At 42.4% G+C, this 14,367-nt stretch overlaps 1 protein-coding gene across 3 annotated transcripts in view; it reads right to left on the reverse strand.

Annotated features, from left to right (window-relative positions):
• SYNE1 (spectrin repeat containing nuclear envelope protein 1) overlaps positions 1–14,367 on the reverse strand; it is a 482,339-nt gene that overhangs the window by 217,479 nt on the left and 250,493 nt on the right. For all 3 annotated transcript variants that reach the window (XM_043888326.1, XM_043888327.1, XM_043888325.1), the window contains 9 exons: positions 13,367–13,539; positions 12,195–12,348; positions 9,778–9,921; positions 8,598–8,762; positions 4,458–4,775; positions 3,411–3,566; positions 3,086–3,256; positions 2,073–2,399; positions 488–640 (listed from right to left, as the gene is read on the reverse strand). In XM_043888326.1, the coding sequence (XP_043744261.1) occupies positions 488–640; positions 2,073–2,399; positions 3,086–3,256; positions 3,411–3,566; positions 4,458–4,775; positions 8,598–8,762; positions 9,778–9,921; positions 12,195–12,348; positions 13,367–13,539 (1,761 nt within the window). The remainder of the gene's footprint in view (positions 1–487; positions 641–2,072; positions 2,400–3,085; positions 3,257–3,410; positions 3,567–4,457; positions 4,776–8,597; positions 8,763–9,777; positions 9,922–12,194; positions 12,349–13,366; positions 13,540–14,367) is intronic.

A 14,367-nucleotide genomic window follows, 5' to 3' on the forward strand; every position in this document is an offset into this window, starting at 1 on the left:
AGCCAGGTGCCCGTTAGAAGTGACTTTCCAGCCAAAAACCTACTCAAACATTTAACATTTTTAAAATCCCAGGGCAACTCAGAGAGTAGGTAGACTTAACACTCATCAGAAAGTTACTAGGGATGGAAAACACACACACACAGAGTTGCTACTCCATTTAAAAAGGTCCACCTGAATGAAAAGGAAAAATACTGACCCATAAAGTCAGTTAAGTCACTCAGTCGTGTCCGACTCTTTTGCGACCCCATGGACTGTAGCTTACCAGGCTCCTCCCATGGAATTTTCCAGGCAAGAGTACTGGAGTGGGTTGCCATTTCCTTCTCCAGAGGATCTTCCCCACCCAGGGATTGAACCCGGGTCTCCCGCATTGTAGGCAGACGCTTTACCATCTGAGCCATAGTCCTAAATTTTCTGACAGATAAAATGGAGTCAAGACGCCCTTTGCGGCAAACACCACAGTTTTATTTTAATTCTGATCTCTCCATACCTTTGCTGCCCTGCAGAGATCCTGGTAATCGCTTTGAAGCTGATCGATTTTGTCCTTTAAAGTAACATCTTGCACCAGCTCCAAGAGGGCTTCGCCTTTCTCTCTCACTGATTTTACTGATGGTTCATGGGACAGCACTGTTTGTTGAAGAGACTTGAATTGCAAAGAAAAAAACAAGAGCCAGCTCATTCATGTGATCAAGGAGAATACAGACATGCACTGCCATATATAAGATGATCTGTCTCAAACAAAGATCTGATATATATTTTATAAATCAATACTTGTAAAACAATAAAGAGAAAATGACTTTTATGACTTTTTTGACTTTCAGTACAGAGTAAAAGTAACACATCAAAGAGCCCTCACACATGCAGAGAGAAGTATAGAGAAGAATTGTATTTGGCTGAATTCAACATAATGAATATTGCTGGCTTCCACCTCATTCCTTTCAGCAGAGAAATAAATCTTCATGCTATATGAAGGGAGAGAGGTGTTATCTTTTGATTTTGAATCGTGAAGTCAATTGCCCCTTGAGTTGGATGTGAAGTTTGGGAGACAAATTCCAGTTGCAACGTTGCTGTGACAGCCTTAAAGTGCTATTTAAATATATCAAGAACTCAGGGAGAAGAAAAAAAGGAGAAGCAGTTGTGATTCTTATATTACACTTTCAAAGACACACTGTCAGGCCTGGCAGAAAAACCAAGGACAGGAATAGACATATTGGCTGGAGGAGGAGGAAATAGCTTCCACCAGGAAAAGCTTTGAGGTAAGACATCACACTGTAATTCTTAAAGACTATCACTAAATAATTTGGGTCAAATTTTGAAAGCAGACTATTCCATGTATCAGCTTTAATAACTGTTTCACAAATTTGAGCAGGTGAAATATTTGTATCTATAGCATGTATAGCAATATCTATATCACCATTTATTCTTTCAAAAATTAATCTCTAAAATGTTTTACCTATAGTTGGTTAATTAGAATTTATTTTCTTAGGAGTATGAAGTCTCATTTGGAATTTACCATAGATCTGCTTATAGGCTTTCTGTACCAAAAGATGAAGGAGAGACTCTAGATGAAACAGAGAAAATCTATAGGTGTGAGATCCTGATGCCAGGAAAGCTTATCTTAAGGATCCATGTACCTGGATCACACTGTCAGAATAGATCTCCGTCCACTGATACAACCTTTGAATATCAGACAAACATAGTACCTGAATGGAAAAATAAGTCTGGTGTAGAGTATGTGCTTAGTTGCTTCAGTAGTGTCCAACTCTTTGCGACCCTATGGACTGTGGCCTGTCAGGCTCCTCTGTCCAGGGGATTCTCCAGGCGAGAACCCTGGAGTGGGTTGTCATGCCCTTCTCCAGGGGATCTTCCCGACCCAGGGATTGAACGCGTGTCTTTATGTCTCCTGCATTGGCAGGCAGGGTCCTTATAAATCTGCATGCCCCCTACCAGTAGAACAGGCATGCTGAGGCCCTGTCTTCTCCCAGCACCCACTAAGGGTCACACACACCAGAAATCACATCCCTCCAGTTCAGTCCTACATGACCTCCCCATGCATCTGTCAGTAACAACACTACCTTGTATCTGGATAACTGAGCTTTTTTCTCATACAACTCCATTTTGGGCTCTTCAGGACCATGTAGGCTATCTCGGTATTCTGCTAGCCACTGAGTTAGGGCTTTGTATTTATCCGAGAATTCCTTCGTCAAATGAAGGCCTTTCTCCAGGGTCGTGCGCTCCTTCCGCACAGTGCTGGTCAGTTCCTTCAACCGCTCCACGTGGTCGTGGATCTCTTTTCTTAACGTCTCTGCCTCACCATCTTCCAAGTACTTAAGAGCCCTCTCTCCTTTCTCTCGGGCTGATTTGAGCAAACTCTGGCCTTTCTCCATGTCTTTTAGCAAACCCTGAGAAAGAACAGGAAGAAATGTAACACAAACAGACAAACAAATAAACAAATTCAAACTGGTTGGCATTATGTCCTTCCCTTTAAAGAAAAGCCTTGCTAGTCCCATTCTGGAGTTCACCAATTTCCCCTTACCATATGTTTTTGAAGTTTATAATCAGATTTGGCCCACCAACAATCAGGATGGAAGGTTATAATCAGATTTGAAGTTTATAATCAGATTTGGCCCACCAGCAAACAGAAGCCTCTTTACTTCAATATAGGTCTTGTTAAAGTCTTGATCAGCACATCATTTCCAAATCAGAGACTTAACAGAAGAACTTGATGCTTTTCTCATCCCTAACAGAGCTCCTAGAGATCTGAGTTAAAACACGACTAATGCGCGGTGTCATGAGTTCTAGATTTTTTTTTTCCAATATTTAGTGTCAAACTGGAATTTAGTTAAGAATTTTGTGCACAGTCATGTGTACGTCATTGGGATGACATCACATCGTAGGTAAATGGAAGGCAATCTTTGGCTTAAAGCGATCTTAACTTGGAATTTAGAATGAAATGAGGAACCAGGGGTCACCAACCAGACTGGGCAGGGATGAACATACATGCTCCCAGTTCTACGCAGGAGATGGGAACATCTTAGTGAAAGAAGAACGAACAGTAGGCAGACAAGTTTGATATTTTCGTGCCTACCTCCAGCGTCTTCATTTTTTTCCCCATCATCGCTTTATCTGCTTTATCAATTTTGGCAGCCACATTCTTGAAGTTTTTATGAGTAGAGCTGTACCAATCAGAATAGGAACTTAAGGATAACTCTGATTCCTCCAAACTCTGGATCTCTTCTTCCAGGAATTTTATTTGTTCCTTTGAAAGAAGAGACAACATGGAATAAGTGAATTAAAGACCTGTATCTGTGCCTCTCTTGATCAACACGTGCCTTCACTGGAAGTTAGTGAAAGGAAGAACGTCTGGCTTGTGAAGTCTGCTGGCCTACACTGAGCCAGGGTGGCCCGCTCACCAGCACTTGGAGGAGCAGCGCTTGGTATCTGGACGTCAGCTGCGTGGCCTGGCAGCCCATTCGGCTGCTCACGTGACTCTCGTCCAGGATCTCCTGGGCTCTGGCTCCCACTTCCTCCACTTCATCTCTGTATGCGGTGATTTCTTCATGCCACTTCTGAAATGACACCGCGTAGGAGCGGAAAGTTCAATCTGAGAGATCCTTAAGTGAGACAATTATTTTGTTTAGTCCCTAAGTCCCTAAGTCACAACCCCATGGACTGTAACCCTCCAGGCTCCTCATGGAATTTTCCAGGCAAGAGTACTAGAGTGGGTTGCCATTTCCTTCTCCAGGGGATCTTCCCGACCCAGGGATTGAACCCATATCTCCTGCATTAGCAGGCAGGTTCTGTACCACTGTGCCACCTGGGAAGCCCTATTGACAAATATGTATATACATATCTTCTTACTAGAAAATGATTCCTATGAATGCTTAGAATATATTTATTCTGTGATACAATTTTGAAAACACTTCACGTATAACCTTCATAAAAAATTATAATAACATTATAAAACTGCACACGAGTTTGAATGCTTTTCTGTCTGTATTACATATATTTTTATACCTTCTGTTGTACTTAGATAAATTTTAAAACAGATGAATAAGGAAAATGAATTCCAAAGGCCTAAGCGTAATTTTGATCATGTGCACTGAATGTGCATAAAAATGTAGTACATTAGAGCAATTTCAAGACAGAACCATAAACTTAAATTATCGCATCACTAGCATTCATGTATCTTTACCAAGCAAGGTAATAAAGTGTGGGAAAAATATAAAATACTTCATTAAACTATATTCTATTATCAATAAAAGAGACTACCTTAGGATTCTAATAAATAATTTCTCATAGAAGAATGCTCCATTGTAATTTATATCAAATTTCTTGCAAGTAGAAAGAGATTTTTCAAAATCTAAACCTTGGACCAAAATTTATTAAATAGTTGAAGAAATGAACTATGCAAGGCAACTGCTACTTTGACAAACATCAGGAATTCACACCAATAGTACCTTCATCTGATGTAACTGTATCTCCTTGGCAGCCCGGCTAGACTGACGTCCAGTTCTGAGATTCACTTTCTCCTCCATTGTTTTCAGCCACTCAGCTACTTGCTGAAACTTTTGTTCCATCAGTCTCAGTTTGTTGACCACATTATTGAACTGCGTTCGGGTCTCCGACAGCCTCTGCTGGTAAGCCTGCCAGTCCTGCCGGAGGGACTCGAGAGCCCGGTCCTCTGTCTGCGGGATGCCTGATGGTATCACCTCCTCCCTGGTGTGCAGTGCTGAATTCAACAGGGCCTGCCCCTCTGCGCAGCGTACCTGGAGCTCCTGCAGGGGAAAGGCGTGGCTGTCACACACCTCGTTCACATTTCACACCTGCACAGGTGATCATGTCTCACTCAAGCCAACCGCACCCTCTTGAACTTCACGTTAGGAAAGAACAAGGTGATTCCGACAAAAATGTGTACCTAACACTGAACACTGTTTCCCAAGTCAGGAGGGAGATTCTGAAATGTTTCCAGTTAAAATTGTCAAACTGCACACACACACACACAGATACACACATAGCGAGAAGTGTTTTTCTCAGTCATGTTAGAGGCAACCTCTGAAATCTGGCTTTTTAGCTTGGAGGCGAAAGCACAGTGATTAAAGGATTATTGTTTAGTCTAATAACCCAGGAGTTTTGTGGCCCCTAATCTGTTTAAAGAGCCTAAGTCTTCTTGCTGTGACATTGAATTTGATACTGAATGGGATCAGAGCTCCACTTTTGGCTGAGAAAAGAATGATAGACCTTCTTTCTGCTAAGGAGGGATTCTTTATTGAAGCTGTTCTAGGGAATGTGATGGCTAAGAGAAGTTGGCCCTGGAGGGCACAGGGCATATAAACCTGCAAGGCTGAGTTATCACACCTGTCCATCAGTTATGCGCATGCATGCTAAGTCACTTCAGTGGTGCCTGACTCTTTGCCACCCCATGGACTGCAGTCCACCAGGCTCTTCTGTCCTTGAGATTCTCCAGGAAAGAATACTAGAGTGGGTTGTAATGCCCTCCTTCAGGGGATCTTCCCAACCCAGGGATGGAATTCATGTCTTTTATGTGTCTCGCATTGCCAGAAGGGTTCTTTACCACTAGCAGGCCCCGGGAAGCCCCTGCCCATCAGGTACTCCTAGGTACAAACATATTTCTCTCCACCAAAGCATAGTCCCAGAAATGCACCCTACAAATTCGGTATGAACCACGTTTTTAAAAGCATCATCTATTTTCGATAGAAAAGTCATACCTCTAAAGGTGTTGGCAAAACACTATATCCTTGTGTTACTTGATCTGATCATCCAAGGTTGAAAGGGGCCAAGTCAAATCCCACCAAAGTGTTAAAAGTACCATCACATTTATTTAGAATACAATATTATTTAAAAAATCTTTAATACTAATGAAATTGCTGATATCTGACAACTTTTACCTATAGAAATAGCGATCTTCTATAGTTCAGACTATAGATACACTTTCCTCAGCTATGATAGCACTATAAGAATGTTGTAATTGGAAAAGAAGGACAATTTATATGGTAAAATATTAATCAAAATAACCATAAACAGAAATTTTATTCCAAAATTTAAAAAAAAAATTTAAAGCTAATTTTACACAATCTCTTTCCTTAATTCAGGAGTTGACAAACTTTTTCTGTAAAGGGCTGGATAATAAATATTTTAGGCTTTGTGGGCCATACAATCTCTGCTGAAGCTACTTAACTATGTAACCTTGCCATCTGTGGCATCAAAGTAGCCATAGATGCTACATAGATGAGCAGGTGTGCCTACATTTCAACAAAACTTTATTTAAAGAACAGGTTCCGAGATACAGTGTACTTATCTGTGCCCTAGTCAATCTCAATATATCACTCTTTCCCTATTTTATAGCAGTTTTCATTATTCTACAAATCACTACTGTATTAGAGAAATTCTTATATATCCCACATTTCAAGGATTTATTCTGAGGGGGAAATATGGTCCAATATTTTTTTTAAATTTATTTAGTTTCATTTTTTGGCTGTCATGTGCAGCACAGGGGATCTTAGTTCCTTGACCAAGGATCAAACCCATAGCCGCTGCAGTGGAAGCGTGGAGTCTTAACCACTGGACCACCAGGGAAGTCCCCAAAGGTACTAGCTTAGAATCTGGTTTCAATGTTTTAAAAATCTGTATGTTCTATGACCCAAAATTAAACTGTCAGTGAATACAAAAGGAGCCTGGTAGACTGCAGTCTGCCAGTCTTCTCTATCCATAGAATTCTGCAGGCAAGAATACTAAAGTGGGTTGCCATTTCCTTCTCCAGGGCATCTTCCTGACCCAGGGACTGAACCTATGTCTCTTATGTCTCCTGCATTGGTAGGCAGGTCCTTTTTACCACTAGCGCATCCTGAGAAGCCCAAATACAAAATAATTTTAAATGTGGTCCACACTGCTGGCAGACCCCGAGATCACTAAGCCAGTTGTGGGACATTAGGACCCTGAAGGAGCTCTGCTGTGCAGTTGGAATGTCACCATTCTCCACCACCAGTTTTGGCCTCTAGTGTCTCCCCTCCTTTATAAAAGTTGTGGTGACTCAAAATAAGACAGTGTCAATAAGAATTAATACACAGTGAAATGAGAGGTTGGAGTCCGGTTTAGGTTTGAGCCAGAATAACATTGACTGAAGTGAATATTTTCTTCTGGGACAGGAGAAATATCTGCTGATGACAAGTGACTTCTTGGCCCAGTTCCTCCACAGAAGTCTGGAGAGCTTGGAATTTGCTTGCCAAGAAAGTCTGCAGTGAATGCTGGAAGAGGTCATAGACAGAAAAGAAAGCCCATTCGGCTAAGATAAATTATAACAGCTAAACCTAAGAGACCTGGATATGTTATTATTAAAAATAAAACGGATGAGATCCTTAAAGAAGCAAATGAAACTATGAGCCTTCCAACTTCTACTATATATTTACTTCACGAATGGACTACTGTTCAAGTAAGATTTTTCTCCCATCTCATTTAATCCTTCCTCAGAACAATGCTGTAGAGAAAATTGAGTCAGGGAAGCTCTTCTCTGCCCAGAGTCATCCAGGACCAGGTCTCACCGTGAATCAGAGTCTGAACTTCCTAATCCCAACCCTGCACTCCTGCCATTATTCAGTTCTTCCTGAAAGCCACTGAAATAGGCAGAAATGTTATGTCAATGACCATCTCAGTCCTGCTTTTCCACCATATGCAAACACTGGGTAGATCTTGCCCAATCCTGAACCACTTCCAGTGAGGGCTGACAGCAGTTAGTAAGTTCTAACACAGAGCTGTCTTGTCGATCTTTCTCTCCATTCTCTATTATGTGTCTGGTCTCCCCTTCTTGGGAACCCCTTGATGGCTACCTATTGCTTTAGGTAGGATTATGGGCTCTCTCTGATGCTCCCATAAGATCCCCAATAATAGAGTCATTCTATTATTGTCCTCATCACATTGTTTGTAATGATCCATCCATGGGTCTGCACTTCTTTAGAATGCAAGTTCTTTGAAAGCAGGAATAATATTTTAATTATCTTTACCTGCAGTAGCAATAAGTCAATGGGTTAGGACCACTTTGCCCTTGAGGTTTACCATCTCGCTCCGAATCACAGCCTGCTTGCCCAAGCACTGGTACTTTTCTTACCTCCTTGAATTCCTTCTTCTAGGTCCGTGACTCTAGGCCTGTATCCTCAGCAATGTGGGTGATTTGGGTTAAAACCAAAGGACCTATGATGGTGCTAAGAATTTGAATTTGAGAAGTGTCACATGCTATTGACTCCTGCAGCTGTGTCCCACATCTAATTCAGTCCTTTAGGGAGCAACAGGCAGGTGGGCCTGTTAACACCATAAATTAGACCACTAGCCATTCCCATCAGAGGCCACCCTGTAGTTGGACAAAGTCCTCAAGTCCCAGTCCTGCTCAGTCTGAACTACCTACCAAATAATTTCGACTAGCATACACTACTGAGGTCCCAGAACACTCTAGATCAGACCTTACTAGGATGTCACTTAATATATATCTGCTACTTATAGGCTTTAAGGTCATAGTCACTTCTCACTTAAAATAATGGTTCCATATTCAGAATGAAAAGTCCTTTGTTTTACAAGGAAGCAGACTTTACCTGAAGGTCCCGCAGCGCTGTCTCATGAGTGTGCGCATCACCTTCAAGAACTGAGTATCGATCAAGCTTTTCTTGCTCTTTCTCCAGCCAAGCTTCAAATGCCTTCAAGTCTCTCTGATACTCTTGGTGCAGGCGAACTAGTTTTTCCGACTTGGTTACTGCTTCCTATTGTTAGCATTTAAGATGATTAAGGTGGGAAAACGTAACTACATGCAGTCTACACAGACTGTTAAGAATTCACTTTTGGAAAATTAGAAAAGCATGATTATTAAGTCATTAAAACATGAATCATTTCCTAGAAGAATAAAATGTCAAGATTTATGTAAGAAAAACAAAAAAACCAACATAATATGAGTAAAAAGTGAAAGTGAAAGTCACACAGTCATTTCTGATTCTTTGCCATCCCATGACTGTAGCCTGCCTGGCTCCTCTGTCCATGGAATTCTCCAGGCAAGGGTACTGGTGTGGGTTGCCATTTCCTTCATCAGGAGATCTTCCCGACTAGGGGTCGAACCCGAGTCTCCTGCATTGCAGGCAGATTCTTTACCAACTGAGCCACCAGAGGGGGTCTTAAAGATCATGTCATTGAGTTAACTTCTTGATCTCTGAATTCCTTATGAAATGTAAGATGGATATTCCAAAAAGTGAATTAACTTTGTCATGAAAATACATCTTTGCTAATGAATAAAACTGAAACTTTCATATTGTGCCTTGAGTGAGAATTTGGATTCACCATAGATTCAGTTTTCCATGTACTCTAATAAAATAGGCTGTGCTCTGGAAAGTTCTTCTTATTTTCTTTGTGAGATTTAAGCAAAGAATGATAAATATTATTGGCGATTATTTCCTGCTTTAGAAAATTTTCCATCACCAGACACATGAAGATATTTGTGATTCTTCCTTATGAAGCTCCCCCCAATTTTTTTTTTCAATAGGTACATTTGGAGGACTTTTTAGTTGAGAACTATTTTCCGCCAGTAACTTTCATATCCTAACATTAGTTTAGGGTTTTTGTTTGCTTTATCAGTAGAGTAGTCTAAGTATTAAAATTCATTTTGCTTTTTTTGGTCCTGTTTGCTTTCACAAGCCTGTCACGCCCCCAAACAAATGAATCTTTAAATAAGCACAGCTCCAAACACCCCTCTTTCAGTGGGTCTGCGTGGAACACGGTGAGATGTACCTTGGTCCGCTCTCTGATGGCTCCATATCGTTCCTGCAGGTCCTGGAATTCTAACTGGGTGACGTAGTGCTCCGTCATGCCAGCCCCCTTGACTTCAATGGTCTCCAGTAAGCTGCCGTGACTCAGCACCTCCTCGTTTAATAACTAGAGAACATTTTTTTAAAAAAATAAAGGAATTACTGCGTATATCATCAAATCAATGTTAACTTGTAAAGTTAGGATATTTTAACTGCATAGCTGACAAGTGATCTCAGGTTATCTATCTGTTAGTCTACAGTCTATCCACCATCTATCTCTACATAGATATATGAACGGTGTGTGTATTTGATATCGGGCCCAGAACTTTTTTCTGAGTAGACTTGGAAATCTCAAATTTAATTTGTCCAAAAATTGGCTCCTGAGCACTACTCCATTTCCATCCATCCCCAGCCACCACCAAACCTCCCTCCCCTCGGTCTTTTTGTCAAACAGTAAAATGCTACCAGTCTCACCCAGATGGTCAATTCAGAACACTGGAGTCACCCTTTATCCCTCCATCCATGGTGAGATCCTGTTAGTTCCATCTCTTCACTGTACCCTGACATGTGTCCTCCCGTCTCCTGCAAGCCCCCTAGCCCCTGCTGCTATCATCTTTTCCCTGGACTTGCGTAATATCCTGCCAGGCAGATTCCCTGCTCCCGGTTCCTGCCCTGTTCCTTTGTCCACCTTTCACACAGCAGCTTGAGTGATAAAAGGCTTTAAGATTCTAAAGGGGATCGTTTTGCTCTCCAGTTCAAAACACTGATTATCTTCCCCAGGCTGTCAGGATCAAGTGTGAAATCCACAGGCTTGGATCCTCATGACAGCGCGAGATCAGGTCCCTGCCACCTCCACCACGTCACCTGGACACCCACCCATTGAGTCTCTGCTCCAGCAACAGCCAGCCTTTCTTACAGCTCCCTTCTATCCAACCCAGGTTCTCTCCTCCCCAGGGGCTATGGACATGTGGATTACCCCATCTGAAATGCTTCTTTCCCACCTCCTCCCCAACCTGATTTCTCTGCACTGAATTCCTTAGGGCATCATCTCCATCTCCTCTTTCAAGAGGCCTTTCCTGTCCCTCCTCACCCCCGACTCCTTGATGTCCTTATCAACCCAATCCCAATGACTCTCATCACATGCAGTGTTTTCTTCATATCACTCATCACCAGTTATAATCATTTACTTATTCAATCATTCTCGAATGAGTCCATGTGCAACCTCCAGAGTGAAACCTGGGTCTGTTTAATTTACCTAGAATCAAGCACAATGCCTGCATGTAGCAAGTTCTCTGTAAGTATATGTTGACTAGATGAATAATATAATAAATTAAGTAATAAATCATCATAATAATACTATGAAGTCAAGACCTATAATTATGAGAATTTTCAGATGCAAACAGCAGACCCAGAAATGTTAAGTGGCTTGGCATAGGTCAGGCAAGGCCATTTAGTTATTCAGCTAACTTTTACTCAGCATTTGTTCTGTGTGAGAGAGCCATGTGCATAGGATAAGAAGAAAACTAAGCAACTTTATCCACTGAGAGAGGGAGCAATGTAAGTGTAGAGTCTAAAAAAGTCATCAAGAGATGAGAAAGACGGAGAACAGAAGAAATAATTAAGCCTCCAGTGGTGGTGGTTCAGAGCAAAGATGGGGGCTTCTGAACTAATTCAGAAAGGTAAGTACAAGGTGGCCAGGTACAAGGGTAGAGCTAAGGTATTCTGTGAAGAACGGAAGATGTGACAGAAAAAAAGTTTTACTTCTTAAGGATGAACAGGCTAAAGATATCAAAAGTTATTTGTAGTTGTTGTCTAGTCGCTAAGACATGTCTGACTCTTTCGCGTCTCCATGGAGTGTAGGTCACCAGGCTCATCTGTCCATGGGATTTTCCAAGCAAGAATACAGGAGTGGGTTGACACTTCCTTCTCCAGGGGATCTTCCCAACCCAGGGATCGAATACACATCACCTGCATTAGCACTTCACCACTGAGTCACTAGGCAAGCCCGATTAAAACATACTAAAAATTGCCAAACTTCATAAAACACAGGTCTATGAAGTTTTCCTGGAAAGGGGCATTTTTCACTCACTAATAAAATAACCACAAACAAAAGTTTAAGAAGCCATTAGAAATTACAGTAAACTCCCCCAACAGAGCTCAGCTATGTGGACGGCCCTAGCCTATAGATGGGCATGTTTTTGTACGTGCTTAGTTGCTAAGTCATGTCTGACTCTCTGCGACCCCATGGACGGTAGCCCACCAGGCACCTCTGTCCATGGGGATTCTCCAGGCAAGAATACTGGAATGGGTTGCCATTTCCTTCTCCAGAATGTTTTTGTATAGCCGTGGCAATGCTGAAGCAGAGGCAGAGGACAAATCGAACGTGAAACCCAGCCCGACCTTGGCCTTCCCGAGAGCTGCTGCTTTCTCCCGCAGTTCCGCGTGCTGCCTCTCGGACTCGTTCAGGCTGGCCTCCACGCCGTCCATCCAACTGGAAAACTGTCGAACATCATCCTGGTAACTTGTCCACTTAGAAAGAGCTCCTTCAAGTTGACTGAAAGGTAAGTGAAAGGACAGTAATGTACACTGAGAAGCCGTCTACATGCAGTCTGTCTGATCTCTTATCACCGCGTCTGCTCTGTCCACTTCCCCGGCAGGAAGCACACAGATCAGGTCAGGGCAGGCTTGAGGGGGAGCTGAATGGTCACAGCTCATCAAAGCCAAGCCTGGGTCTCTGGAAAGCACAGCTTTGAGAAGCAAAGGATGGTGAAGTCCAGGCTGACAGGTGGAGAAATGGGACGGGGTATAAAGCCTGGAGTCAGTAACCAAGTCACGTGAGACACTGGAAGAGGTTTGAAGGCAAAAGGAGAGATGCCCCGAGCAAGGCTTTTCTGGAGCCAAGACTCGAGGCAATAAAAGAATCAATATTTAACTCCACTAGAGGAGAGAAACAAAAAAGGAATAAAAGACAGGAAACTGACGCATGGCAGTTTGTTTACAAACATTCCCGCTTCACCCCTCCCCCCCTTTGCTCTCCATGGGTAATTTCCAGAGATGCTCCATCTACACTGGCTCCCAGAAGTGCTTTTTGGGGTGTGGGGGGGTGGGGGGTAAATTCCAGCCCCCACCCTTTACTGATTGCCCTGTCTTCCTCATGGCTCTTTCCCACCACCCACTGGTGTTTCCGGGGGCTACTTCCTATGTAAACGGTTTAGTTTTAACTAATACATCTTCACATGATTAAACGTTTATTTATCCTGTGGCTTTTTAAGCAGTGAACACCAACCTGAAGAAACATGTAGTTATAGTTACATAAAAACACAGACACAGTGCTATAGGTCAACGTAAATGCAAGGTTGCACCTGCCACTTTCTTTTCTTCCAAGAAGAAAAAAGAAAAGAAAGGAAGGAGGGAACGAAGGAAGGAAGGAGGCAAAAAATAAGGGAGCTGGGCAATAGAGAAAAAGAAAGAGACACAAAGAGAGGATGGGGGAAACCCTGGACAGTGTGTTACCGAGCCATTCTATAGATCTTTCAGCAATGACTTGGCAGTAGCCCTTCAGCTTCACTAACCTTTTACAACGAATTGCTGCAGACAAAAGGGAGGCCCACATATCCTTCACACTCGCCAGCTGCTGCTGAATGGCAGGGATGCCTTCCGGGGAGGTGTTCTGAAGGACAGATTCCCCTCTGGTCACTATCATCTTCATCTGGATCTCTTTTTCCTGTTTCACTGATAACAGAGCCTGTAAAAGCCCATACAGAAGTCCTTTGTCATCTGTATGTTTAACATTGCTAGCTTTAAATATTTCAGAGTCCCTGTGGATAGCAGATGACCTGCAGTCGTGTTGAGCCCTGGATATCTTGGGCTGATCAGAAGGAGGCCAGGAGAGTCACTGGCTGGTGGTATCAGGAACCAATAACCAGTTACCAGTCACCCACTGGTCTCCAAGTGGCCTTGGCCTTTCAGATCTTTATTATTCTCTGAATAATCCCTGATTTCCACTGAAGTTTAAGTTTACTATTTTTCAGTAAATGAAAAATAGACAACAATAGGATTCCTAAATTCTCAAAGGTCACAGGAGGAAGAGCTCTATAAATGTTAAGGTCTCTTGTACAACAAATCGAAAGAAATAAATTCATAGTCTATATTAATTTATACATTTCAAGTTCTTCACAAGCACTATTCTTTTTCTACATAACTTGAATTCATAGTTATAAAATGGGTGTTTATCACCTAAAAGGTAAAGCTTCATCTCTCTCCTTCATCTGGAGCTTGCCTGTCTCTGCAGATTCAGTTTCAGCCACTCCTGGTCATCAGCTTCTGCCAGAGCAGAAAGGAAGTGCTGGCAGCAACTCACACACCACACACACCATTGGTTTTCTTCAGCTTTTGCTCACTGGGTTCCATCCTCAAGTCTCAGGTTTTCTGAAAAACCTGTTCCAACTCTCAACACCATCCATCCCTGCCCAACTCTGGTCCTCTAGGTGCCCACAGCTCCATGAGCACGCCTCCATCTGCTATTACTATCTCCTGTGCCTCAGTCTGCAGTCTCAGACTATAAAATCCTGAG

Source organism: Cervus elaphus, chromosome 26 (genome assembly GCF_910594005.1).
Source record: "Cervus elaphus chromosome 26, mCerEla1.1, whole genome shotgun sequence".
NCBI classification, from domain to species: domain Eukaryota; kingdom Metazoa; phylum Chordata; class Mammalia; order Artiodactyla; family Cervidae; genus Cervus; species Cervus elaphus.